General features: G+C 44.1%; 1 protein-coding gene across 2 annotated transcripts; it reads left to right on the top strand.

The window, feature by feature from the left end:
- Positions 1-3,939: 3,939 nt before the first annotated feature.
- SOAT1 (sterol O-acyltransferase 1) lies at positions 3,940-27,605 on the top strand. 2 transcript variants are annotated; one of them, XM_075286120.1, is made up of 16 exons: positions 3,940-4,101; positions 7,662-7,803; positions 16,389-16,447; positions 17,586-17,731; positions 18,215-18,274; positions 19,490-19,597; positions 20,999-21,281; positions 21,372-21,456; positions 22,424-22,505; positions 22,716-22,761; positions 23,882-24,011; positions 24,118-24,215; positions 24,544-24,642; positions 25,421-25,556; positions 25,675-25,820; positions 26,987-27,605. In XM_075286120.1, exons 2-16 carry the CDS (start codon positions 7,677-7,679, stop codon positions 27,041-27,043), a joined length of 1,662 nt encoding a protein of 553 aa, XP_075142221.1. In that variant the 5' UTR covers positions 3,940-4,101; positions 7,662-7,676; the 3' UTR covers positions 27,044-27,605. The 2 variants fall into 2 exon arrangements, with proteins under 2 accessions (XP_075142221.1, XP_075142223.1); XM_075286122.1 differs by having other exon boundaries at positions 21,372-21,450.
- The last annotated feature ends 256 nt before the right edge of the window (positions 27,606-27,861 follow it).

Below are 27,861 nucleotides of genomic sequence, written 5' to 3' on the forward strand. Positions count from 1 at the left end.
TTGGGAGGAAGGAAGACAAGACTGTTGGGTAATAGGAGGAGAGGAGGCAGAGTCTGACTGGCTGCTGGACAATGTGCTGTAAGCGTTCTCTGACAGCCATTGCAAGACCTGTTCCTGGTTCTCGGGCCTACTAAGGTTTGTACCCTGCAGTTTAGTTAATGTGGCAAGCAACCCTGGCACTGTGGAGTGGCGCAATGCTTGCTGCCCCACAGGAGTAGGCACGGGACGCCCTGTGGCTTCACTGCTACCTTGCTCCCCAGAACCATTCCCCCGACCTCGCCCACGGCCTCGTCCACGTCCCTTTCCGGGAGCCTTGCGCATTTTGAATTCCTAGTTAGAAATTGGCACTGTATACCAGTAGTAAAAATTGTGGGTGCACGTAACCCCAATATATTCTTTGAATTCCCAGTCAGACACTGGCACTATATGGCAGTAGCAAGAAATGAGGGTATTTGTATTCCCAATATACTCTTTGAATTCCCAGTCAGACAATGGCACTGTATACCAGTAGTAAAAATTGTGGGTGCACGTAACCCCAATATATTCTTTGAATTCCCAGTCAGAAACTGGCACTATATGGCAGTAGCAAGAAATGAGGGTATTTGTATTCCCAATATACTCTTTGAATTCCCAGTCAGACAATGGCACTGTATACCAGTAGTAAAAATTGTGGGTGCACGTAACCCCAATATATTCTTTGAATTACCAGTCAGAAACTGGCACTATATGGCAGTAGCAAGAAATGAGGGTATTTATAACCCCAATATATTCTTTGAATTCCCAGTCAGACAATGGCACTGTATACCAGTAGTAAAAATTGTGGGTGCACGTAACCCCAATATATTCTTTGAATTCCCAGTCAGAAACTGGCACTATATGGCAGTAGCAAGAAATGAGGGTATTTGTATTCCCAATATACTCTTTGAATTCCCAGTCAGACAATGGCACTGTATACCAGTAGTAAAAATTGTGGGTGCACGTAACCCCAATATATTCTTTGAATTCCCAGTCAGACACTGGCACTATATGGCAGTAGCAAGAAATGAGGGTATTTGTATTCCCAATATATTCTTTGAATTCCCAGTCAGACAATGGCACTGTATACCAGTAGTAAAAATTGTGGGTGCACGTAACCCCAATATATTCTTTGAATTACCAGTCAGAAACTGGCACTATATGGCAGTAGCAAGAAATGAGGGTATTTGTATTCCCAATATATTCTTTGAATTCCCAGTCAGACAATGGCACTGTATACCAGTAGTAAAAATTGTGGGTGTATATAGCCCCAATTCTATTGCTAGGGGACTTGCAGGGTATTTCTGGGGTGAAGGTGGGGGGGCACACCGTTGGAACGGGTATCGGGGTATATATCGGGTATACGGGAATACACTGACAGTGTATTCCATTCAGGATCCTGGGAAAGCTGGGTTGCGGCGATTGAGCCCGTCAGTGCCACGTTACACTGACAAGCTTCTCCCTGGAATTTAGCTCTTACAAGAGCTGTTGGTTGTCTTCTCCTTCCTATCCTAGCCTGTCCCTGCCTACCCAGAATCTAAGCCCTAGCTAGCTGGACGGAAACCTCCGTCCTCGGTGAATTGCAAGCTCAGAATGACGCGAACCTGGGCGGCGCTGTTCTTTTAAATTAGAGGTCACATGTTTTCGGCAGCCAATGGGTTTTGCCTACTTTTTTCAACGTCACCGGTGTCGTAGTTCCTGTCCCACCTACCCTGCGCTGTTATTGGAGCAAAAAAGGCGCCAGGGAAGGTGGGAGGGGAATCGAGTAATGGCGCACTTTACCACGCGGTGTTCGATTCGATTCGAACATGCCGAACAGCCTAATATCCGATCGAACATGAGTTCGATAGAACACTGTTCGCTCATCTCTAATAAGCATGTATGGCCTTGCAACTGGACAACCTGCATAATAAAGGCAGCAAATATACTATCACCTACACATACATATATGTACAAGGCAAAAACAACTAAACTTCTAAGTAGCCTCTCGGAATACAAATCAACCCACATAAAGAAATAAGCAAATATTTTTCATAAACTAAGTCTTCAGTCCATATGCAGCAAATGGACAGAGTAAGTTCCAATCTGTGAATATGACATTCATGTCTTTTGTGGAAAAACCCCTTTAAGATTGAGGAGGCGTGGCTTTGCAGGGAAATGGGGTGTGTCTTACTGCAACAAAATGTACAAAAATTTTGGTGTAAAATTCTGGCCAAACTAATAGATGTCAAAAGTTTAGATTACTGTATATACTCGAGTATAAACTGAATTTTTCAGCACAGTTTTTGTGCTGAAAAAGCCCCCCTCGGCTTATACTCGAGTCAAGCAAAAAAAAAAAAAAAATATATATTTTTTTTTTGGGAGGGGGGTATATGACCAGCCGCAATAGTAATGTATAGAATCTCCCATAAAATAGTGAAAAAAAAAGTAAATAAAAGTTGTAAATCCCGCCTTTCCCTAGAATACATATAAAAGTAGAGAATGACTGTGAAACACAAACACATTAGGTATCCCTGTGTCTGACAGTGCCCGGTCTACTGAATATAGGGGATCTGCAGTGCTCCTGTTCCGTTGGGAAGGGGTTAATAGGAGTACTGCAGATACCCTATATTCAGCCAGACTGAATTCCAAGTGTGGGGGGGGGGAAACTGAGACAGGGGTGAACCTAGGGTTTGTACCGCCTGAGGCGGACGTCAGAAAGCCCCCCCCCCCCCCGGAGGAGGGAGGCCGAGCAGAGGGGGCGGGGACGAGCGGAGCGAGCATCGTTAGCAGGCAGGGAGAGGACCTGCTCTTTGCTAAGCGTGAGCGGTGGCCGCTGGAGCAGCGCTGCGTCCACATGGCCGCCCCAATTCACTGCTCGCTTCCTGTGCCGGGCTGCTGAGACGGTGACACTAAGCCAGTCCAGGACAGCTTGTACTGGACTGGCTTAGGTCAGCAAAAATGCCGCCCTCCCCCGGGGCCCCGGCATTGGTGCGGCGCTGGTTCTTAAGCTCAGGGAAGGGGCAGACAGACAATCAAAACACCCCCTCCCCTCCCCCAGCATCTACTGCACCCAAAAACTCCGACCATTTTAAGTTTTGAAATTTTCCAGTAGCCGCTGCATTCCCCCCCCCCCCCCCCTCGGCTTATACTGGAGTCAATAAGTTTTCCCAGTTTTTTGTGGTAAAATTAGGGGGGTCGGCTTATACTCGAGTATATACAGTATATTTAGATATAGAATGGACTAGATTTAGGGTAGACTATAGGTAAGCAGTGGTGTATGTCACACCTCCCACCATCTCGGGTGGTGTCCGCTGTCCTGATCGGTGGAGATATGTCCTGAGTTATCTATGTCCGCAGGATACAATGGTGCCATCTGCTCCCCCATTCAGTCCCTTTCTCTTCTCCAGGGTCGGTAGACATGATTTAGTGGGACAGCAGAGAACGGAATAGGAAAGGGGGGAAGTGACCAAAAAAACCCGCACACACTTCACGCTGTTTATTTTGCAAGACTAGAAAAACCTCCCCAGAAATGTGTGAAGGACGTCTCCAAGATGGAGCCCTGTTGTGGTGCTTTTAACATCATTGGTCGTGAGAACTTTATATCTGTGTCTTTTATTTTATTCATTTTTATATCACCGGTGGCGCCACATTGCATCACTGGGGTCAGTCCTTTCTCCCCTCACAATCCAGAGGAAACTCAGGTAACCTCAGGGAGAATGTGCAAACTCCATTATGATGTTGCCTTGGCAAGAGCGCCCCCTTCCCCCTGAGCCCCTCATGGCTTTACTATCAGGACCGGACTACGCTAGGTAGAGCTCAGGAGATGACTGCGCATGCTCACACGCGATCCCCGAGCACACAGCACCTGCGCACTAGCGCCTAAACCTGCGCGGCATCCTGTTGTAGTGACATTCTCCGGCGCACCATAGAGCTGGTACCTCGTGTACAGCGCGCCGCTCTGACTCACCACGGCTGCTTTAATAGACAGGAGCAGGAAGAGATGGCTCAGAAGTGAGGGGAGAGCTGCGGACGGGCGAGGGGAGCGAGGACCCGGCACTGAACCTCCAGGAGCCCCGGCTGGATAACGTTACGTGCCTGATCCAGGTATCCCTCTAAGGGTCACGTGTGTGTCTATTGTCCTCTGGGAGCAGCCACTTGTCATGCTGCCTGCCATGAATGAATGAATGGGGGCTGCGTGTCCTGTGTGTTACTCCGCAGCCATTGTGCTCCTACAGAAAGGCTTCTTAAAGGGAGTGCAGTTGGGTTCTTTAAGGGGACGCTCAGTCTTTAGGGATATGGGACTGGTTTCGTTGTGGGATTTAAAGGGATTGTCCAGAATTAGAAATCATGGCTGATTTTATGGAGGATTTAAAGGGATTTTCCACCTCCGGCAGTACCTTAGCCTTTATTTCCTATCAGTTGGCATGTTGTATTACTGCTCAGTGATGGGATCCATGATGGCGACCGGATGGCGTGGCTCATTGGCTGTAGTGGTCATCTACTGACCAAAATCTAGTGGGGGGACTGCGCTGAATTACCTGGGACTGGAGAGGTGAGTATAAGCTGTTTGCATATGATGGATAATCCCCTAAATTACTGGATTGTCAATGTAGGGACTTGTTTCGCTACATTCAGACCGACCAGAAAAACGGAAACATTGATCCATTCTATGGCGGAACAAAAACGGAATCCAAAGGACTCTATTGACCATCATGGGGTCTATCGGGTGCCAGTCAATTGTTGGATGGAAAGGTCAGGCTTGCTGCCCAGTGATTTGATGAATTTGTGCTAGGTGTGCACACGTGATCAGTTGTTGGCTATCTGGACAAGCTGGTGGCTGGTTGCAGATTTCTAATGAAATTTGGAAGTAAGGAGAGGTACACCTATGTGCCAATGATGGTTATGAGCCCATTTGCCGATTGTAGTCACTGGAATGATCTCGCAAACAGAACATGTGTAAAGCAATCCTCTTAGGCTAGGCTCACATGTTTACTATACTGCTTTTAGATCCATTTAAGAGATAACATGTGGCAAGAAAAGCGATACAAACTTCTTACATTAGACAATAGTTCGGGTCATAGCCTATCCCCTCTACGTGCTCCTATGTGACTGCTGGAGAATCTTTGTGACTACATTCAGTTCCTCAGTAAACTGCAATCTTCACATTTTAGACTTGTGACTGTATGATAGTATGTAGCACTATCAGCTTCCATTCCCATGTAGAGGATGACGTCTATAGGGGTCGGAGCAGGCTGATTTCAGATCCATCCCATGTATAGCGTGTACTGGCCGTCTGCCACATATATATTACACCCTCCCCCAAAGGAATTGCAGCAATTCTTCTTTTGTCTACTTTCTTGTTTTTAAATTGGAGATGAGAAGTGAAACAAAAGAAGGAAACAAAGTAACTCTTTTGTTGCAGAAGCATAACAAACATGTGAGGACTAGATACTATAGAGGGTAACGTCAGCTTCCCCTGGGGGTGTGAAATCTCGTTTGGGACCAAATGGCAGATAAGTGTAATGTCCTGATCCTTTGGATTTGCATCTTGTCACTCAGGATGTGACCTGTAAATGTTGTCACTGATTGGCACAAGCCTGTGTGTTTACCTCTAGCCACGTATCTGGACATGGTGTAGGTTTCTGCTGGTTATGATGGGATTTGGATTTTCTTAACTTTTTTTTTTAACACATGCCTAAAACTTTTGCACTGTATGTAACTTTTTTAAAATTTCATTTTAGTTGGTATGTTATGTCATCTTTTAGTTGCAGTTTCCTATATACGGTATTCTTTCTTTTGTACCTGGCTCCTGATTGGGCGAGCTGTGTCCTCTTTATCGGAGCCTGGCTCCTGGTTGGGCGAGCTGTGTCCTCTTTATCGGCGCCCTGCCTAGTCACACCACTCTTTATCCGCTGGGTTTTTATGATTTATTGTAAACCTTGAGATACGATGGCGGAGCGATAGTTTGTCCCCGATGTGAACCCATTTTACTGAGCTGTTATCAGACCGGTTGTCCTCATTAGATCCTTCCTATAGGTCAGTGTGACCTCGGACAGGTATATACTGTGCAGGTTGCTACGGATTGATATTGTATCTCTGTAAAGAATCAGTATGTGGTGTGATTGAGCTATCAAGGATGTCCAGATGATGTAACTAACAGGATGAGATTACAGTCTTCGCTATCTTGTATACAGCATCACATGCTGATAATGGTGAACTCTTACACTTCCTTCTTGGACAACATGCAACCGCTGGTGTTAGTTACGTGACGCTATAAATGCTCTCTTATCCGGCGGACTGCTGTATTTCTGCAGGTGTAGCAGAAGGGATGTCATTTAAAGTGCCATCGATGTGATAGCACCACGTCCAATGATTCTTGTAGCTAAAATCTGCCACTGGGTGGTCCCGTACACTTTAGACCCCTGGGATTTGATCAGGATTAGACAGTTGTTGAAATTTAGGATGAGGAATGATGGGTTAGAATTTGGTATAAGTACCCCCCCCCCCCCTTCCTATTGAAATGAACCTGACTGGTTATGATGGAATCAGAATAGATAGAGTTGTGTGTATGTAATATATGCTCAGCCCCATGTCGATGGATCCTAAAAAGGGTATTCTCAGCCATAGGATATACCATAGGTATACAGATGTGGATCTCGCCTTTGGAAGTGGCATCTATCTTCAGATTGGATGTTATGGATGGAGACGTGGCCGCAGTCTGGCCCCCACATTCTGGAGATGGATATCAGACATGGCATAGAACGTGGTGACCAACCTACCCACATACATACAGACTGTCTCACCTTTTCTCTCTTGTGCCCGATCATTGACTCTGGCAAGTGATAAAATGCAGGCAGAGTTCCCCTAATGTGTACATATATGGGGCTGTCAGAGTAGCCCGGAGTTAGCCCAAGTGTATTTGCAGCTATGCTATTGGACACCACAGTCACTTTCACTCCACTTTAGGTGGAGGCCCCACGTTGAGGAAACGTAGCTTTTTTTTGTTGTAGATTTTGTTGCGGTTTTTGAGCCAAAGCCAAGAATGACTACAAAAGGAATGGGAAATATATAAGAAGTTCTTACACTTCTCCCTTCTGCTCAATCCACTCCTGGCTTTGGCTCAAAAAACCGCAGCAAAATTTGCAACAAATAAAGCTGCGTTTCCACAACGTAGGGTCTCAGCCTTAATGTGACTTATCAGATTTCATAAATCTCAAATATTTAGCATTATCAAAGGGCCATAGAAGTGTAGAATGATGCTATACGGTGCGGAGTGGTGTATTTATTATAGACGTCTATTTTCTGGCTACGTATAGGAATTTCTTGGAAGGTCCCTGTTGAGTAACTTTTCTTAATCCTGATACTCTGTATCCTCTTAGGTTTCTTTTAACACTACGTGTAATCTTCTTACTGTGGATGTTTTCCAGTGTATAAGAAAAAAAAAAATCTGTTTGCAGTCTGCGGAGCATTGCCGCCGGCAGGCCGACTGCCAGTCCTATGTTTGCTTAGTCTGACACCTTAATACATCCTGTCCTGTACATGTGACTAAATAACTCGCTACCTACAGTCTCTGTATCCTGACTTGTTGTCTCTATTACTCCATAACCTCACTGCCTCTGTGTGTTTGTAAATTATATTTTTTGTTCTGTCTTGTCTTTCCCCAGCCCAGTGATTTGACAATGTCTGAAGAGGACTGCCGCGTTTTGCGGAGTCGTCGCTTACACTCGAAGCCTCTGGTAGCGCCAGAAAACGATGATCTTATAAGGAGACCAGATGGAGACCGGTCATTAAGGACCATGAGTAACGGTAGGAAAGACTGATCACACTTTACACCTTGTTTGTTTTCTACCGTACAGTCGGTCTTGCAATGTATGCAGCTTTATCCCTTACTGTTAGATAAGCTGCTTTTTAATTTTTATTACGAAAATATAATATTGTGGGTTTTTGGCAGGATGCCCTTTTATTTCCATGGGAAGAGTATACAAATCTGTCTTCCATGACGTAAATAGGAAGACAGTGCCTCAGTCATGCAGCCTAATAGAGGGCGCTCCCTTTAATATCATGCCCGACCTTCCCAAAGGCCTTTGCTGCAATGATGTGGGATTTTACCGAGGACAGCTGTTTTGATCTATTTGGATCTCTTCAGCCCGGCGCAGAGAAGACTGACTTGGCTGAGGTGAGAGGCTTCTAGACGGGGTTAAAGGGATATCATCACTCCTTAGGGAGAGACCACCATGTAGGTTTGTGGAGTCTTATTAAGTCATTTGCGCTCCACTGTGAGGGATCATGGGAAGAATATGCAAATCTGTCTTCCATGATGTAAATAGGAAGACAGTGCCTCAGTCATGCAGACCACTATGGGCTGTAACTATAACCGACAATATCTTACTCAAGTTGGTTATTACAATATATGCTAGGTTCTATATGCATATATGCAGTTTCTTTCGGACCGAACGTGACCAAATAGGAACTGCTGTGATTATACTTGGGGGGGGGGGGGGGGGGTTCGAAATGTAAAAAAACTGTGTACTCATCTCACTTGTGCTTCATTGCAACCCCCTGCTCTCATCTGGTCTTCTGGCTGAATTTAGGAAATGCTGAGACCTGTGACCGGTCCTCAGTGGCACATGGGTCACTTTGCTTCTAGAGTTGAGCGGGTAGTATTCGATCGAATACCTCGCTCCCATAGGAATGCGTGTAAGCGGATGAACGCCAAGGGGTTAAGCACATCAAATATTCACTGCGCTTAACCCCTAGGTGTTCGGCCGCTTACACACATTCCTATGGGAGCGAGGTGTTCGATTGAATACTACTTGCTCAACTCTAGAAGCAAAGTGACGCGCTGAGGCCTAGTCACAGCCCTCAGTGATCCTTAATGTCAGGCAGAAGTGCTGAAGCGAGCAAGGAGCTGCGCTGGAGCCCAGGAGAGGTGAGTTTGTTTAATTACCTCCTCATGCCTATGCTGATTATACTCTGTGGCCTGAAGACCCCTGAGTATAATAACAGTTCCTATTTGGACATGTTCAGTCCAAAAGAAACTGCAGATATCTGCAACTTGCAAATATTGTAATAACCGACTTGAATAAAATAACGCTGGTTATCCTGCTTGATGTTAGTTTAGGGTTATTTTTGTCGCTTAATTGCCCGGCCCTATTTGAAGACTTCATTGATTTTATGTTGAAGAGGTCGGTCAGACTTAAAACAACAGGACGTCCTGGCGCAGATTGCTGGATTTTGGTTTCTTTACTGCAGGGTTAGGCGGGATTTGTTTTGGCTCCACTGGGCGCTTCATCCCTTCACAGAGGGGCCATTTCAACAGCAGAGGGATTATAATGGATTTGGGACGGTTGCACTCTGCCAAGTTTAGGAAGCAGAACTCTGTGTGTATGTATGCCAATTTTACCAGCCTCTATGAGGCTCGGAGTCCCTGCTTCTGCTACATACTGTAGTGTAGTCACTATGGGATTGTATGTAGTGGAGGGACAGGGACTCCTCCTATGACACATGACTATAATAAGAGTCCATCTCCTGGTATAGTGTACAGGCCAGTAAATTCTGCGCACAAAGGCTGAGTTTCACGTTAAAGACTTTGTATTGTGAACCCAGCCTTAACCAGTGGAGGGTCCTATACACCGAACTGAATGTAGAACACCATGAGGTAGAGCTGGGCAGCGATGGTTAAAAGTAAAATCTCCATCTGCACATGGCTGTCTCCTCTAGGAGACTCTGAAAGCAGCGAGTGCTCTGCAAACTGTGCTAGAATGAACGGGGACGTTGTACCTTGTTGCATGGCAAACTCTTTGTATTCCTGGATTCAGCGGCCTCCTTTCTAGGTGGGATAGTGGTTGGTGGACCCCTGTTTTGGAGATAACTGCTGGTTCCAGTGGTAGATTTCCTGTGGATACGTCATAAATATATAAGAAGCGCATACACTATTAGGAATTGTACTTGTTACAGATGAGTTGTAACAAGTACGTCTTTTACGTCTTCTATGCCAGTCCTATTAAACTTGTGCCGTGTTATACTAACTACGCAACTCTCACACTAGTAAAGCAAACAGTCTCCTGTAACTCTCATCCTGTCTGGCACATTATGTTTTGGCCAGTCCATTACTTATTAACCCCACCATTCAGCTCTCCTGTAGATTGCAGCAATGCCGTCTTATCTTATCCTATGAGAGAGTATCACTTGTGCAATCTTTCTGTGACCTTTTTCAACTTGTTTTGTATTTAGTTTTTGGATTTTTAGGTAAAACTTCCCATTCTGCTCAATTAACTTCCTTATTTGTTGCTCTCGGCTGTGCTGGGTAAATAGAAATTTCTGTAGCTGGAGCCATCTGATGCCAGACTATCTGCCGGCTCTCCACTCTGGAGGTGTAGGAAGTGATCCTAAATAAACCTGGGCTTGTGTGTAATGGCTTCCATCCTCCTGTACCTCTTTAACACCAAATCCACTGCACAGGGATCACAATGTACATATTTTTTTTCTTTCCTATCAGTATGTCTTTGTAGAATGGGAGGAAACCCACACAAATACGGGCGAACATACAAACTCCTTGCAGATGTTGTTCCTGGCGGGATTTGAACCCAGGACTCCAGCGCTGCAAGGCTGCAGTGCTAACCACTGAGCCACTGTGTTGCCCCAAACACTCTGGTATTGGCCGAGCTTGCCTGTGTTTTTAATGGGACGAAGGGAGTTATTTACTGCCAGGCCACTCTGGTGACAGCTTATCTACAATGAGAAAAAGATTTCCATATGCTAGATCCTAAGATGTAAGTGGGGGCCATATACTTGGTGACCACCTTAGTCCCAGCTGCCACTGTTTCATCGCACACTGTTTTCCATGCACGGTTTGGGCCTGTCCCGGTTGCGGTATGAGGATTGTTACGTAACCTGTGCGGTTCACACTGGCGGGTTGCCTTGATATTCGAGCAGGGATGCGCAGTACAAGCTTCTGTTATTTTATGGGAATCCTTCCGCTTCATCTATAGCCTGTCACTCAGTATGGCTGCTGGTAACATGATATAACCATGTCAACAAGTCGTGTTCGCTTCAGAGGGAATCGTCTGCACAGACCAAATAACCAGGCGTTGACATGAGGTGTAGTGATATTTTCCGGAAGGTAATGTGCTCATAGGGCAGGTCTAGTACAGGGAAACGTCTTTGTGATGAACAACCAAAATTGCATTAAAAAATGGTCTCCGAGAGGGGGGGGGGAATGTCTTCTAGAAAGGGGGTCTTCTAGTCTCTTACAAGCATGGGCTCTATTTACCTATTCCTATCTGTGCTTTGGCCATCTCTACTACACTTGTTGAACCTAATGGAGCGTTGCGTGTTCGTCCCAATCACCAGTCCTTTCAGAATTGGGGGGCAAATCTACCCCGTTCTTCTGATTTGTGATGTTCTCATTGAGATCCCCACAAATCTACAAGTTATAACTTCTTAAGATGGGAATACCTCTTAACTCTGACTTTTTCCAGTTGACATCCAGAATGGAAAATCTTTGTGCCATTCTGAAAACTAGTAAACTAAAGGGTTTCTTTAACATTTTATGACCTGTCATAATACAGGAAATGGGACTGACTGGTTGGCTGGTTTTAGGAGGTGACACGGTCCACCAGATTCCCATTTCTTGGATAAAGTCTATTAATTCTAAAATCCGCTCGAGTAGTCTGCAGGTCATTCATTCACCTTGACCATCCTGACCGACCATGGAGAGTATTGGCCTTCAGTGTCCTAAACTACATGGATTTAACCATTAACTGCCCCATGGCATCTCAGATCTAGGACCGTGAAGGGAGTCATCAGACATGTATTAACCCTTACACTAGCTTAAAAACCGCTTAGGGTGGGAATTATTGTTTCTCCTTGAGTAGATGCGGGTGGTGGTTGGATACTTACAGGCAGTGTCCCATGGGTTAAAAAGGAGGAACACTAGCTGCCCCTTACAAGGAAAACTATCCCAGCCAAACCAAAAACTCCTCCAGAAGGAAGATCCCTCCTGCCGACAGCTGTTCTGGGGTTCGTGTCGGTACAGAGCAGTATACAGGTCTGAATGTGTTGTCCTAGAATGCAATGGCTCTTCATAAGAAAGAGAAAACTAACTTACCTTATATACTCGAGTATAAGCCGGATTTTTCAGCACAGTTTTTGTACTGAAAAAGCCCCCCTCGGCTTATACTTGAGTCAATAAGTTTTCCCAGTTTTTTGTGGTAAAATTAGGGGCCTCGGCTTATACTCGAGTATATACGGTACCTATTTCCTTACACAGAGGGACTCTTGTTTTCTGGATTCCACCTTCACTCACACTTATAACCTATCTGGGAAAGACACTGTAAATAGAACAAGGATTTGTAAAACGGTGGCCTTGTGGTTATCGAAAGAGTTGGCCATAAACGTCGTGTTGATAGTGAGTATCACATGTCTATCATTCCTCTGACTATCCATTAACAAGTGCACTCGGCAGCCGGCCATGAGATGAGATCAGACGTTGCTGCTTATCTCCAGTGAAGGGAACCAAATCCGATAGGACTTTAAAGAGACTTTCTAGATTCTTCGTGACCGTCCTGGGGCGGCTGTTCCTTTGTTGTTCCTCCTAGAAATTTACTATACAGTCTGATATTGTCCAATCACTATAGACCGTGGTCAGGAGGAATAACCGAGTGTCCATTGGCGACTACAGATTCTAGGCCTGACATTAGGGATACGTCGCTTTCAGTAATACTTGGATATATTTAGCAGAGATGACCTTTTGTTTCAGTGAATATTTCTCTTCCTTCTCGTCATCCTACGTCTTAATACAGGGTGTCTGCTGCTTTTGTTTCTGGCGTTGCCGGCTGCCATGTGACGTTGACTCCATCGCTTCCTGTCATCCGTACAGTCAGTCATCCTCTTACTAAGCGTTTCATGGTGATGACCTCACCGTGACTTACAGCTAAATATCGTGTCTAAGCCTGAACTCGAGTAAACCCAGAGATGTGCAGGAATGCTGACTGGGATATAGTAGGCGAGTGCAATCCATAGTCATAGAGCGACGGCTGTGTCCGGGCTCCTCCGTGTGTTGTGAAATAGGGATCACATGGTTACAGTCCTGTACAAATATTGGACTCTCTCAGTTAGGTTCATACACCTTTTTTTTGGTCTGACATAGGTTTTGAATTTTTTTTTTTTTTTTTTTTTTTTCCTACTTTTTGAAAATGATGTAAAAAAACAAACAAAAAAAACACAAAACAAGTGATTCTCGGCAGTGATGCACTAAACTACACTGCACCCGACCTGGTACTTGACGGATCCTCACTGTTTTCTTCTTTCTGGTTCCCTCAACGTACATGAGATGCTATTCAGCCAGGCTACTGACCGGTTTAGTAGTCAACTCCTTTGTGTGGAGAGGGGCAGGAAGCATTGACTAGTATAGAGCCATGAAGCATTGGGATGGGAGCGGTGAGGGGGGTATTGTTTTATTATTTTCCACAATTCTCTGTTTTCAGACAAGTGAATGGTCAAAAAAAAACCCCTCTTTAACCCTCTAACAGTCACATTAGGGTAAGTTCACACAGGGTTTTTTGGACCCGATTAGGCCCAAATGAATGGGCCTAGTCGGGAGGAAGTGTCTTCAGACGGATGTCACAAGGTGAATCCGCCTGAAAGAACGAGCATGGTCGCTTCTTTTTCCGGGAGCCGGAACAGACGGCTCCTTGAAAAAAGAACTGACAGGCTCCCATTGATTTCAATGGGAGCCGTCTTTTTGGTCATGTCATGATTTTAAGGCGGATACAGCCTCAAAATCCTGACCAAAAAACCCCGAGTGAACTTACCCTCAAAATTGCAAAAACCTTCCTGAAACTTTTTTTTTTTTCCCTTTTTTATTGTAAATTTTGAATTCACGGCTCACATAAATATTCCTGAGGTTCGGTTCACATCTGTGCACTGCTTTCCATTTGAGGGGACCCCCCAAATAGAAACCTAATCCGCATGAAAAAGCGGTTACCTTAGGAAAGCCACGGACTCCATAGACTATAATGGGGTCTGTGTGGTTAGGTTTCTGCCCGAAAAGGGCAAAAAAAAATGTGTAGGGAAAAGCGCTGCTTGTAGTGTTTTTTTTTTTGTTTTTTTTTTTTGTTTTTTTTTTTTTTTCTTTCCGCATTTTTCATGCAGAAAGGGGAACAGAATCCCCGTACAGAGACCGGGGGACAAATGTGAACCAAGCCTAAGACACAACTCTGTTGCCTTATGTGCATTTTAACCTTTTAGTGATCTAACACCTTTTAGCCATAAACCAGTAACTTTTTATCCCTCTCTTCACTAGCACTTTCAAAAAGTTTATTTATTTTTTTTCAACGTAGTTTTAAGGCCCAGTTCACATTTGCGTTCAGTAATCCGTTCAGGAAGTTGACTTGGTGAGTCCCCGAATTGAATACCGAATGCATTAAAAAGCGGTTAGCTAAGAAACCACCCGGACCCCATAGACGATAATGAGGTCCGTGTGTTTTCTGCGCAGTGTCCACACGAATCATGCGGAGAGAAAAGCAATGCAAGCACTTGGGTCCGCTAAACTTGGCATGTGGGTTCAGCTGACGCTAGGTTCACACCTTCATTTGGGTTTTCTGTACCTCGGGTCCTTTTTGGGACCTGAAAAATGGAATCCCAATCTGCTTAAAAAGTGGTTATCCGCATTAACCCGCAGACCTCATAGACTATAGTGGGGACAGCCCGAAAAGATGCAAAGAAAAAAAGTCCTGATTGCCAGAATTTTCTTTACAATTTGTTTTTAAGCGGAATGGGGAACAGGATCTCCAAACGAAATGCGGGAGCAAGGGTGAATCTAGCCTGAGCTGGATTCAGGGCGATACATGGACAGAGTTTCCCGGCCTGAAGGTCAGGTACTACCTGTAGAGATAGATCAAGTGCTGGAGGTTCCCAAAAGTTGATATATAAGAACAGAAATCATTCTGCCCCATATATTTGTAGAGCTTTACTGTGGACCCCTGATTTAACAGCTGCCATATAGAGCTGAGGCAAAAAGCAAATATTACTTGATGCTAGTGCAAGGTCCTAGGAGAGGACTGAGGGCTCTGTGGTGATAGTTCTACATTACAGATTACGCCTTAGGCCTCATTCACACATTCCCATTTTCCTTCATGAGGACCAGACATAATAGTGCAGCAAGCGTCAGTATATTATCCAGAATCTGTAATCGAGCCTGAAATGCAGATGTAAACGGGGCCTAATCTAGTTACTGCCGTGTTCTGTTTTCTATTATACATGAGGCAAATCAGTCTGTTCTTATTGTTCAATTTACTTCTAATTTCTGTTATTTTAGTATGTGGAGTCTGAGAGAGGTGACCAGCTCCGACTCCAGCTCCAAAATAAGTGATTATTTGTAATATATGCCATTATTAATATTATAGAATTAGACGTATAGTTTTTTTACATAAATTATGTATACTGTATGCTGTATACTGGTGCCAGCCAGCGAGCGCCACCCTGCTGTATACTGGTGCCAGCCAGCAAGCGCCACCCTGCTGTATACTGGTGCCAGCCAACGAGTGCCATCCTGCTGTATACTGGTGCCAGCCAACGAGTGCCATCCTGCTGTATACTGGTGCCAGCCAGCGAGCGCCATCCTGCTGCATACTGGATATACATAATACCCTTCAGATTTTTTGCATTTTGCTTCCTCCGCAGATTTTGCACAGCACTAAATACAGAACTTCTCTTTTTTTTCCTTATTTCCTTTGGGTGAACGGTCAGCGTCTTGTTCCTCACAATAGCGCTGAGGCGTAGGCTGTACGAGGACGTCTTTACAGTTCCTCCATCCTCTCCACTTTCCAGACAAGCTCCTGCTTAACAATTTTCTTTTCTTGTGATGTGAGAATTTCCAGGGCTAAGCCGCGACCTTCAATGGAAAACTAGATTTAGATGCTTGTCTTGTGTACCAGAAGCCTCGCTGTGTAACCTCGCCACGAAAACCGTACATGTTGTACCAATGGCAAGGACAAGCTGTTCTCCCACTATTATTTCTGGATATTTCTCTGCAGTTTATACAATGTTTGTTTGTGGTTTCCTTTTTTTCCTGTTATGGATAAACTTTGATTGTCGGACATGATTTCTTTGCAAAATGGTGAAAAATCCAGAGCGTGGTGAATGTCTCCTGTTTGATTCCTTCAAGTATCTTGGAAAGAATAAACCTAAAGTACAGAGATTAGTAATGTGATCTGATCTCATCCAGACCCCCAAAAAATGAGTTGCACTGTGATAGATAGATAGATAGATAGATAGATAGATAGATAGATAGATAGATAGAAATATAGATAGATGGATAGATATGTTGATATTGTCCTATTTCCTAATGTTCGGTGCGCTGTGACCTGACTTGTGTTTCTTACTGACAGGTTTTATGGATCTGGAGCATGTGATCAACCGAAAAATGGAACTGAAGAGGAAAGCAGAGGTAAAGAAGTGTCCCATGGCTGCTTGCCCTACGTGTTCACTGACCCGGGAATAGCTGAGCTGACTTGCCTACCTGTTAATGTTCTGTGCATCAGCAAGGAACTGAAACACAAACACGAAAGGCTTAACCCCTTCCCGCCGATGCCATTTTTTTGATTTTCGTGTTTGACTCCCCGCCTTCCAAACCCCATAACTTTTTATTTCTCTGTTCACAAAGCCACATGAGGTCTGAATGTTTGCGGGACAAATTGTTCTTCATAATGGCACCATTTATTATTATGTATAATGTACAGGGAAGCTAGAACAAAATTCAGAATGGGGTGGAATTGGAGACAAAGTGCATCAGTACGACGTTCTTATGGGCTTCGTTTTTACAGCTTTCATTCTGCATCCGAAATGACATGTCGCTTGTATTCTATATTTTGTTATGATTCCGGGGATACCAAATTTATGTAGTTTTATTTACATTTTAACCCCTTAACAAAAATCTAACACTTCGTATAAAAATTTTTCTAAAAGTCTTCACATTTTGATTCATGATTTCTTTGTTTCCGTGTACAGAGATGCATAGGGTCTTTTTTTTTTTTTTTTTTTTCTTGCGGGGGACAGGTTTACTTCTTAGTTATATTATTTTGGGGAATATATATTGCTTCGATGACTCTCCCACCCCCCCCCCCCCCACCATATTTCTATAACGGGCAAAAAAAGCCCAGCTGTTTGGCACTTTTTATTCAGCGTATGGGAAATATATTTTAATAGATTTGCACGATGGGCATTTTCGGACACAGGGATACCTAATTGCTTATGTGTTTCACGGTATTGAAGTACTTTTATATACATTCTAGGGAAAGGGGGTGATTTCAATTTTTAATATTTAATTTTTTCCTTCCCTTATTAGACCCCGAGGGGATCTGATCATTAATGCAGTGCAGTACAATGCTATTGCATTACATGGGGCAGGATAAGACCTGCTCTATACTTATCGGCCCTATAGTTCTTGGAATCAGTCGGGGTCCCAATTCGTGCACCCCCTTATTGATGCCGTCTCCTGACAGTTTCATATAATCCAGTAATGGTTAAATTCACATTAGTAACATTATCCGCCATTTTAAACCTTGCAAATTCTTTGTTGCGTTCAGGTTTTGAAGAGTGAATTGATGAAGGAGGTCGACATTCACTTTAATGAGTTTGTGAACAACTTTATAGAAGAGACCACCGCTCTGGAAACCTCTTCTGCTGCCAACTGTTACACTGGAAATGCTGAAAAAGATGGCCACAAAGTGAGGTAATGTCACCATGGCTACTACGTGCCGCCAGATGGTAGATTATAACCTGTAGAGATTTAGGGTTTGGCTAGAATATACTCCATTCTCTTTGTTTACCTGGGCATTAAAGGGGTTATGGCCACAAAATATTTCTCCTCCATCCATAGGATAGACAATAGGCTTTTGAACAGTGGTGGTCTCTCCACTGCAACCCCTAGAGATCGTAAGAATGGAGGTTGTTCTACATTTGTTGTGAATGTGGCAGCGTGGCCTTTTATAAACTTTTGGTTGAAAATAAATAAGTCTGGTCCCGCACGACCCCATTGTTGTGTATGACCGCTGTTTGCTTTCTGTAGACATAGGACTAGTAATGTATGTAATGTGTCAGATCATCACTATTCATAGAAGACTTTTTCCTTTGTGTCACCTCCTATCGATTATAACATATCTGTGTCTAATCTGTGTCTCCCATTGATGTTCTTGATGATTTTTGTTATTTACAGGACATTGAAATCAGCGCCTGACCATGGGAAGATTTTTGTATCAAGACGTTCTTTACTCGAGTAAGTAAAGAGATCTCCAGATTTGCGCACGTGTTGTCCTGTACAGATTTCTATTGTTAGTGTGACGGTCTGTTCAATGATCTGTAAGGGCGGGTTCACATCTGCACCCGGTCTGCAATTTAGCCAATCCGGCCGGTTTCTCTCTTCTGCCTCACAAAACTGGACAGGAGAAGGAAACCCGGCGGTCAGTTTTCAATCCCGTTCACTTGAATGGGTTTGTAGAGATGACCGCCGGTGTGCGTCTTCCACCTGTCCACGGGAAAACGTGGTTGGTTTTTTTTTTTTTATTTTTAAAGTTGGACATGCAGGGCTTTGTGTCCAGTTAAAAAAAAAAAAAAAAAACACAACGGTTTCCCTGCGGAGAGGCACAAGAAGCACATGGGTGGTCACCTCTGCTCCTTGAAAGATGACCGCCGGGTTTCTGTCTCCTGTCCAGTTTCACGGGGCGGAAGACGGAAACTGTCCAGATTTGCTAAATCGGAGATCAGGCGCAGATGTGGACCTGCCCTAAGAGTGAAGAAAAAATTTATAATCAAATTAGTGTAGACACATATACTTACTCGATCTCTCTGTAAAGGTGTCCAAGATGTCCCTGTGCTTGCCACGCGCTGCCCGCACTAATCATGAGGACGGGAACATAGATTGTGAACTACTTTCCTATCCGCATGATCTCTGCGGAGATCTGGCGGCAAGCACACATTTCCTATTATAGTCTATGGGGTCCGTGTGCTTTCACTGGCACACCGCTTGCAGTTGTGTTCGATTGTCTATTCGGGGGGTTCCCATGCGGACTCCCCCGGACAGAATACAAATGCAGATGTGAACGAGGTCTGACTCTCTCTCTGTCTTGATCCTCCGTTCTGACCGTCATCAGCCATATAGTTGCATGATATGTTACATGTCTTAAGTTTGTATTATACACTAGTGATGAGCGAACACTATTCAAAACTCCCGTATCGAATGGCACGCACCCATAGGAATGAATGGACGCAGCGGGTTAAGCGGCCGACCGCCGGCAAAGTCTGCGCGCCAGCCGCTTCCATTCATTCCTATATGTGCGCGCTATTCGAAACGGCCACTTCAAATAGTGTTGGCTCATCTCTATTACACACCTATCTTCTCCAACACCGTTTAATGAAAGTAAGATGAGTTTATTTCTGTGTGTGTTTTCCGGTAACACAAGGTAAAGGTAATTATTATTTTATTTTATTACAGTGAACTCTTTGAAGTCAATCACTTTCGGACCATCTACCACATGTTTATTGCCCTCCTCATCCTCTTCATCCTTAGTACTGTAGTTGTGGATTGCATTGACCAGGGCAGGTGAGTCGTGTGCGCTGTATATTTCACAAATGAGCAATGACAATTATAACAATTTGAGATGGCAAACGCTTTGCTGGACTGTTTATATCTCTATACTTTAGATATATAGATAATTCTTATCTCATTGCTGCCAGAATGTGACCTGACATCTTCCATGTGTACAGTCAGAACCTGAGCTTCTTATCCTGAACTATCTCTAGGCATGAGAGGGCTTTATTATATTTCTCCTATGTTATCCTATGCACACAAGCCTTTGTTGTCATGCCTAGAAGTCTTTGGGGTACCACTAGACCTGCATGTGCTTCTATCTCGTCACGCTCTATCAAATACCATTGAAGAGATATGACACTATGGAGAGTTGCTGAGCTGATCTCCAAATTAATTACCTTTTTTTGGACATTTCTTGGGCTTGTTTCTCTACCAGACTCTGTGCAGTCATATAATGTAAAACTAAAGGTGATATTGCACATTATGCAAACATTGGCGCAACCTGCAAATTTTGATAGGATTGCTCAACTAATCCTATGTGTATGGAGATGCCATGACTTTCCCACGTTGATGGCAGATGATGTGGAAAGGTGAGTCTGGTATGTTTATCAACAGGGATGTCTGCTTCTGGCTTACTCCCCTCTCCTTATTTAGGCCAAGCGGCCATGTTTGTATTAGGGGAAGCTCTCACGGGGTATTTTGGTCAGGATTTTGAGGCCGGATCACCCTCAAAAAATCCTGACCAAAAAGACTGTTCCCATTGAAATCAGTGGGAGACGGTCAGTTCTTTTTTTTCCGGAAGTCGTTTGTTCCGGTTCCAGGAAAAACGAAGCGACATGCTCATTCTTTCAGGCGGATTCGCTTCACGACCTCCGCCTGCAGACACACACTCCTCCCAGCTAGGCACATTCATGTGGGCCTAATCCGGAGCGGAGTGCGCGACTGGCACCGGCATCCAGTCGCAGCTGCCCGTATTTTGGTCCGGAACCTGTGGCGGCCTCTACCTCAGGCTCTGGACCAAAAGACCCTGTGTGAACTTACCCTTAGGTAATCAGAAATGATGGGTGCCATCCAAAACCATGTTTTATCCTCTAACCGCGATATAATACATGCAATCAGTTTCTACAAGGGCTTCTCGAGATGGATCTGTTTCCTGTGTTTTGCACAATTGGACACGCTTGCTGTTCGGCCTTGGTCCGTATCCTTCATGTCAGGCAGTTTATAAAGCCGTCAGCCTTGTCTATTAATAGAGTGACACTCCTTGACTCCAAATTTTAGAAGAATTATTCATAACTTACTGGGGTTTTTTTCTGGTTGAAATTCATGTACTGACTATTGAGCCAGCCAGACTTCTAGAACCAAACCCTTTGCTGTTGTTCTTGTCTCGTGATTCACGTGTTCTTTTTATTACAGGCTTGTTTTGGAGTTTGATCTTCTGTCCTATGCTTTCGGCAAGTTCTCCATTGTCTTCTCTACATGGATTTGTATGTTCTTGAGCACGCTGATCATCCCATATGTCCTCCTGTCAATGTGGGCCCAAGGATACAAAACCTCCTCTTACCGTACCATCCGATCTGCCTTCTACGGGTCGCTGTACATGATATTTCAGATGCTCGGCCTTGGTTTCTGTCCAGCGTACATAGTTCTGCAGCACGATTTACCCCCCGCCTCCAGGTTCATTGTTATTCTAGAACAGGTAACGTCGTCTTGTGTTTTGAAGAATTTATTATTGATTTGATTGATGTTGGTATTAAATCAATAAAATCTAATGTCATTTCACTTACAGGTTCGAATGATCATGAAGGTTCATTCATTTATCAGAGAAAATATCCCTCGGGTCTTGTCTTTTGCCAAGGAAAAGTCAAGTACAAGTAAGTGAAAAGCAAGAACTGGAAAACATGTCCTGTAATTTGAGTGCCTTCATTTTGGAGATTCTCAGACATTTTCATAGGTGTAACTTTTTTATATATATCCTGTTATTGAAATAATGTGTATCCCAAGAAGTGTGAGCGATGACCTGCTCTACAAACAGATCTGCTCTCATTTACTTAAAGCAGATGATTCCTCCCCAATGTTTACAGCTGCTTGCCTAGGTTTACAGTCAATGTTTACAGCTGCTTGCCTAGGTTCCCAGCCAATGTTTACAGCTGCTTGCCTAGGCTCCCAGCCAATGTTTACAGCTGCTTGCCTAGGCTCCCAGCCAATGTTTACAGCTGCTTGCCGAGGTTTACAGTCAATGTTTACAGCTGCTTGCCTAGGCTCCCAGCCAATGTTTACAGCTGCTTGCCGAGGTTTACAGTCAATGTTTACAGCTGCTTGCCTAGGTTCCCAGCCAATGTTTACAGTTGCTTGCCTAGGTTTGCAGCCAGTGTTTACAGCTGCTTGCCTAGGTTTACAACCAATGTTTACAACTGCTTGCCTATGTTTACAGCCAACGTTTAGAGCTGCTTGCCTATGTCCCTAGCCAGTGTTTACAGCTGCTGGCCTAGGTTCCCAGCCAATGTTTACAGCTGCTTGCCTAGGTTCCCAGCCAGTGTTTACATCTGCTTGCCTAGGTTTACAGCCAGTGTTTACAGCTGCTTGCCTAGGTTCCCAGCCAATGTTTACAGCTGCTTGCCTAGGCTCCAAGCCTATTCTCCTACCTAGTATCAAGTGGCCTGGTGACGTCACTCCCTGCTCTCTGGAGGGGTGGGTGGCTGGGTCTTGGGAGTGTGCTTGCTCTCCCAACCTCAGTTCACTCCTTCTCATATTTGTCTTTGATGGACCTTGGACTTTTACTTTGTGTGTGTCACTATTATTGGATTTATTTTGATTTGGTCTTGTTTTCTCTCCATCCAGCGGTTGCTCCAGTCCCACAGGTTACGCAATACTTGTATTTCCTGTTTGTTCCTACCCTGATTTACCGAGACAACTATCCAAGGTAAATTAGTTTCTCAACTTTGTACTGTTTGACAGCACATGGCTGACCTTTGTCTATCACTTCCATCCTCACGCTTCTGGCTTGCCGACATTTCGCAAAAAAAAAATTTGTTTAGTGAATCTGCTTGTTTTCATTTCTGAGCTGGAAATGTCAGACTTACTATGTGTAAAATACTTCGATGTGTTTTTCAGTTTTTAATGTCTCTTTTAGAAATCCGTCCATACGATGGGGATATGTTGCCACCAAATTTGCTCAGGTAAAACGATGATCAACTCTGCTTTTGTGAAAACCATTATTACATCAAACGCTATTCTTCCTCATCCCCCATAAATAATTGCTCTTGGCTCAGGCAAGCATGTATGGGTTGCTGGGTGAAGATTGGTGGAGGTCTGATACCCAGCACCCCCACCGAACAGCTGGTAGGAAGAGTCTGCAGCGTTTGTAAAAGTGCTCCTGCAACTTTGCTGAATGTCAAGCATTTTACTGTACATTGTACTGTACTTGGTATTGTTGCTCAGCCCCTTTAACTTTAATGGGACAGAACTGCAACCAGGCCATGTGACTGATGAACTTGATGTCACTCGGCCTTTGAAGTGGAAGCAGCAATTGCTTCTGCCCCATGTTGTGTATAGTACAAGCACCAGAAGTGGTCTTGCACAACTGATAAGTGTGGGGGCTTCATATCGGCCCCCTACCTATATCCTGGACAATCCATATAAATATTTTACAACTTGGGTTTGTTACATGTGAGAAGTTTTAATTGTGGACACTGGGGGTGAAGACCCTCAGCATTCAGTGAAACTAAGATGCAGACGCTCTTGACTTTGCAGCTTAGATCTTGCATCTGCACCCGGTCTCCGCTTTCAGTTTCCGTCTTCTGCCAACAGGAGACGGAAACCTGGCAGACTGTGTCTGCCTGTGAGTGTTTTGTGGTCTCCAATGCAAAACCATTTTTTTTTTTTTGTTTTGTTTTATTCCTAGCAGCACACACAGGTCATGCATGTCCGACATCATCTTGCTGTCACGCCTTCCTCTTCTTGTGGTGTGTGGTGGTTAAAATAAGATTAGCAGTGCCTGAATAGCCGAAAGGCTATTCAGGCATATGTGGGGCTCATACAGCATAATTTTGCTGATAGAGCCCCTTTAAGGCTGCGTTCACATCCACAGTGTTGTTTCTACAGCACCTGATGCACTACTGTTGGCGTCCAAATCTTAGTGGATGTCTTTTCTGGCCAATATGAGATAATCTGTGATAGATTCTCAGGACAGAACGTCTGACACCAATGTGAACTCAACTTGGGTGTGATCTCTGTTCTAGTCCTGTAAATGAGACTGATGGGATCTTCCATTCCCTAATCTGTGGGTTTATGTTGCAGGTACTTGGCTGTCTCTTCTACGCCTACTACGTCTTTGTCCGGCTCTGTATCCCACTTTTCCGCAACATCAGACAAGAACCTTTCAGCCTCCGGGTGCTGGTCCTCTGTATTTTTAACTCCATCCTTCCAGGTACCTTGTAGTACTGGGCTCACTGGTGTGTCTGATGCAGACTTGTATTGCTGTATGCTCCTTCTGTATAACGTGTACTGAGTATATGTCTGTACTTATATCACAGGTGTCCTGATCCTCTTCCTGGCCTTCTTCGCTTTTCTGCATTGCTGGCTCAATGCCTTTGCTGAGATGCTGCGCTTCGCTGACAGAATGTTCTACAAGGTAAGAAGGTTGATTTTGGTAACTGTGTCTTCCCTTCACAGGCTTTGATGGGATCTGGAGAAGGGTCTATATATAGCTATCAGCTCTTCTATTAATAAATAAATAATAATAACATATATATATATATATATATATATATATATATATATATATATATATATATATATATATATATATATATATATATATATTACATTAACTGTACCTGCCATCTGACTATGCTCCTGTTTAAGGGCAATATATTACAGGGATGGGTTGTAGTCCGATTAGGCCATACGTTCTCCGATTTTTGTTGTCCTAGCACTAATGTGCTGTCTCTTCTTTTCAGGATTGGTGGAATTCAACTTCATTTGCAAACTATTACCGTACCTGGAATGTGGTTGTACATGACTGGCTCTACTACTATGCTTATAGAGACTTCCTCTGGGTAAGACGCCTGACCTTCTCATCCATGTAGTAGGAAATACTCCGTTATGGGTTGCTAAGGTTCTGTTCACATTTGCAACTCGGGAGATTCTCTATGTGTTATAGGGAAACCGGCCCTGCTTTATAACCCTTTCTTCCCATCAAATGACAGGATGCAAAACAAAACTTCATGGACCTCATATGTTGGTGAGGACCTTTGTGGGTTTAATAGAGTCCTCCATGCCGATGTGAGCAGAGCCTTACATTTTTGCATATGGTGAGGCCAGGATCCCAGCATGACTTCCATACATTATATATTGGCTTTGCTTAGTATTAGATCTCGGCCCCATTCATTGGACTGAGCTGCAGACAGGACATGTGACTGAGTGATATGTGATATTAGGGTGCATTCACATGATGTAACAGCGTGTCAGAGTTTTCGCGCCGTAAAAGCTCCCATTCATTTCAATGGGAGTTAGGATCGTATACACCACGTTATTTTGCAGCTGCAAAATCACGGCCGCAAAATAACGCGGCGTATATGATCCTAACTCCCATTGAAATGAATGGGAGCTTTTACGGCGCGCAAACTCTGACACGCTGTATATGTGCCAGATCACGGTGCACGTTACATCATGTTAATGCACCCTTACATGGCCGGTGATGCCCGATGCAACGCCAATCCACTGATCTGTCTTGGACTCTCTCTTCAGGATACATCATCAGTATTTTAGTCTTGTCTGTTTTACTGCTCATATGTTTTGTCAATAAGCTAATAATTTTTTTCTTCTTTTTTTAAGTTCTTTGGCAGGAGGTTTAAAGCAGCCGCCATGTTGTCCGTGTTCATGGTCTCCGCTGTGGTCCATGAATACGCCCTGGGAATCTGCTTTGGCTTCTTTTACCCAGTTATGTTTATCCTGTTTGCAGGCTTTGGCAGTAAGTATTACTCGTCTTCTCTTCTTTTTTCTGTTTGTTTAGTTGATGACTTTCTTGCCCGTGCCTACAGCAGTAATGGCCGCCTTCTCTTTTCTTAATTCTCATTCTTTATTTACAGTGATCTTCAACTTCATTCTCCATGACCGACGTAAAGGTCCCATTTGGAACGTGATCATGTGGACGTCTCTGTTTTTGGGTCAAGGTGTCCTGCTGTGTCTTTACTCTCAGGAGTGGTACGCCCATCGTCACTGTTCACTCCACAATGTAAGTTACAATCCACACTAAACTAGAGAGATTATAGAATAGTCTAGTTATGCCTTTAATATAATGGGTGATCTGTGATCTTTGCATTTGAAGCTGCCTAATACTTGTTCGGGTCTCTGATTTCCCTACACACATGCAAACTGGGCTTGGCTTGGGCTTTGCTGTATTCTGAATGCTTAGCTGGGAGAAAAGCCTGCCCGGTAGTGACCTAATGTGGAAAATGGATTGACCAAACAAGTTTAAGCTTTGAAGCAACAAAATTTTGGCGTCACTTGTGATATTAATACACTGGTGTAATACACTTTATAACAGATTTCTGGGTGGAAATTCCTTTCTGCATTCTTTGCCTTGAGTACAAGTGTGTGGGCTCTAATAAAGCAGGAAAACAGAGTCTGTAAATATTTTCTATGTGTAGAACAGTGCTCTTGGTGACACATGAGTCCTACAAATGTGATTTCAGCTTTCATTTGACATCAAGATGTATCTGTATTGTTTCCATCAATATCAGTTAAAGGGATCCTATCATTGGCTACCCTTTTTTTCTGACGAACATGAAGGAATAGCCTTAAGAAAGGCTATTCTTCACCTACCTTTAGATGTCTTCTCCGCGTTCGGTAGAAATCCAGGTTTTCTTTGGTATGCAAATGAGTTCTCTCGCAGCTCTGGGGGCAAGCCCTATCGCTCAAACAGTACTGGGGGCATCCCCAATGCTATGAGAGAACTCTCCAGCAACAGCCTGTGTCTTCTGGAATGCCCTCTCCTTGTGTCTTCTTCCGTCCTGGGTTTCCATCTTCTAGGCCTCGGGCAGAGCCGACTGCGCATGCCCGAGCCACAAGAGAAACTCATTTGCATACTGAAGAAAACCCGGACTTCTACCGAACGGTGGCGCGGAGGAGACATGTAAAGGTAGGAGAAGAATAGCCTTTCTTAAGTCTATTCCTACATGTTCGTCAGAAAAAAAGGGTATTCAATGATGGGATCCCTTTAAGCTGCATATAAATGGCTTGCTGCGGATTCCGCGACTCTAGACTCTACTTATTAGGCCCATTCTTCTGAGCCTTATCTGCAGAAGAATACAGTGAAGATCCAGGAGGGGGGTGGTGATTGAAGATGAATCTACCCTAATCATGTACATTTGGAGTGTGCTAATACTATCTGTTTTACAGCCCACATTATTGGACTACTTGAAGCCACGTTCCTGGACCTGCCATGTTGATGAGTAGAAACTGTGAAGCTGCGGAGTTCCGCTCTCTGGTGTTTCATCAGCCGAAGTCCTCGACTTGTTACTGAATGTCTTTGTACCAACTTAGAAATGGTCTGTGACTACAGTTTTGGAATAAGAATCAGTCCGCTTCCCTTCCACTTGTATAACCAGCCAACTATTCCTAATCACGAATACCAGCGATAACGCCTATCCAGGATGATTTTCTCTCTTACATTTTATACATAGGGGATACGGTTTACAGTGGATGTTTTCAGTGTGATCAGTTCCTGGAGCATCCCATTCTTCCCTTTCTTTGTGACATTGATCTAATGTGCGTCCTTGGACTGCACATCACTTTGACATTAATAGGCAGAGCTCGGTAGGCTGAGACTATTGCCTTTTGCACAAATGTATTACTGAATGTATTCCCATGTGAAGCCAGCCTGGTGTGGATAGGACCACGAGTGGTTCCTAATGTGCACCATGCCACCCTGAAACAAATGCTGCATTAGAGAGCAATAATGAGATATGCAACATCCTTGCACCCTGGAATTGAATAACCAAAGACTTCTTGATCTCTCTTTTCTCCTCGATTTGTCCCCACTTATGTATTTTTCTGTTCCAGTAAGTGTGACTCTTGTTTTCAGCCTCCTTAGGGTTGGTTGCTCTTGTGCGGCTCCCAATAGAGAACCTGTATAGGAAAGAGCTGTCGAGCTATCTAATGTGTGTGACTAGCCATAAGGATGTGATTGCAACAGATGGCAGTGTGTAGCTTAGACATAGGTGACAACTTCGAGTGCTTGAGGTGACACTTCAGACAGCGTGTTCGGTTCATTG

The sequence above is a fragment of the Leptodactylus fuscus genome, chromosome 9, assembly GCF_031893055.1.
Source record: "Leptodactylus fuscus isolate aLepFus1 chromosome 9, aLepFus1.hap2, whole genome shotgun sequence".
Lineage (NCBI taxonomy): Eukaryota > Metazoa > Chordata > Amphibia > Anura > Leptodactylidae > Leptodactylus > Leptodactylus fuscus.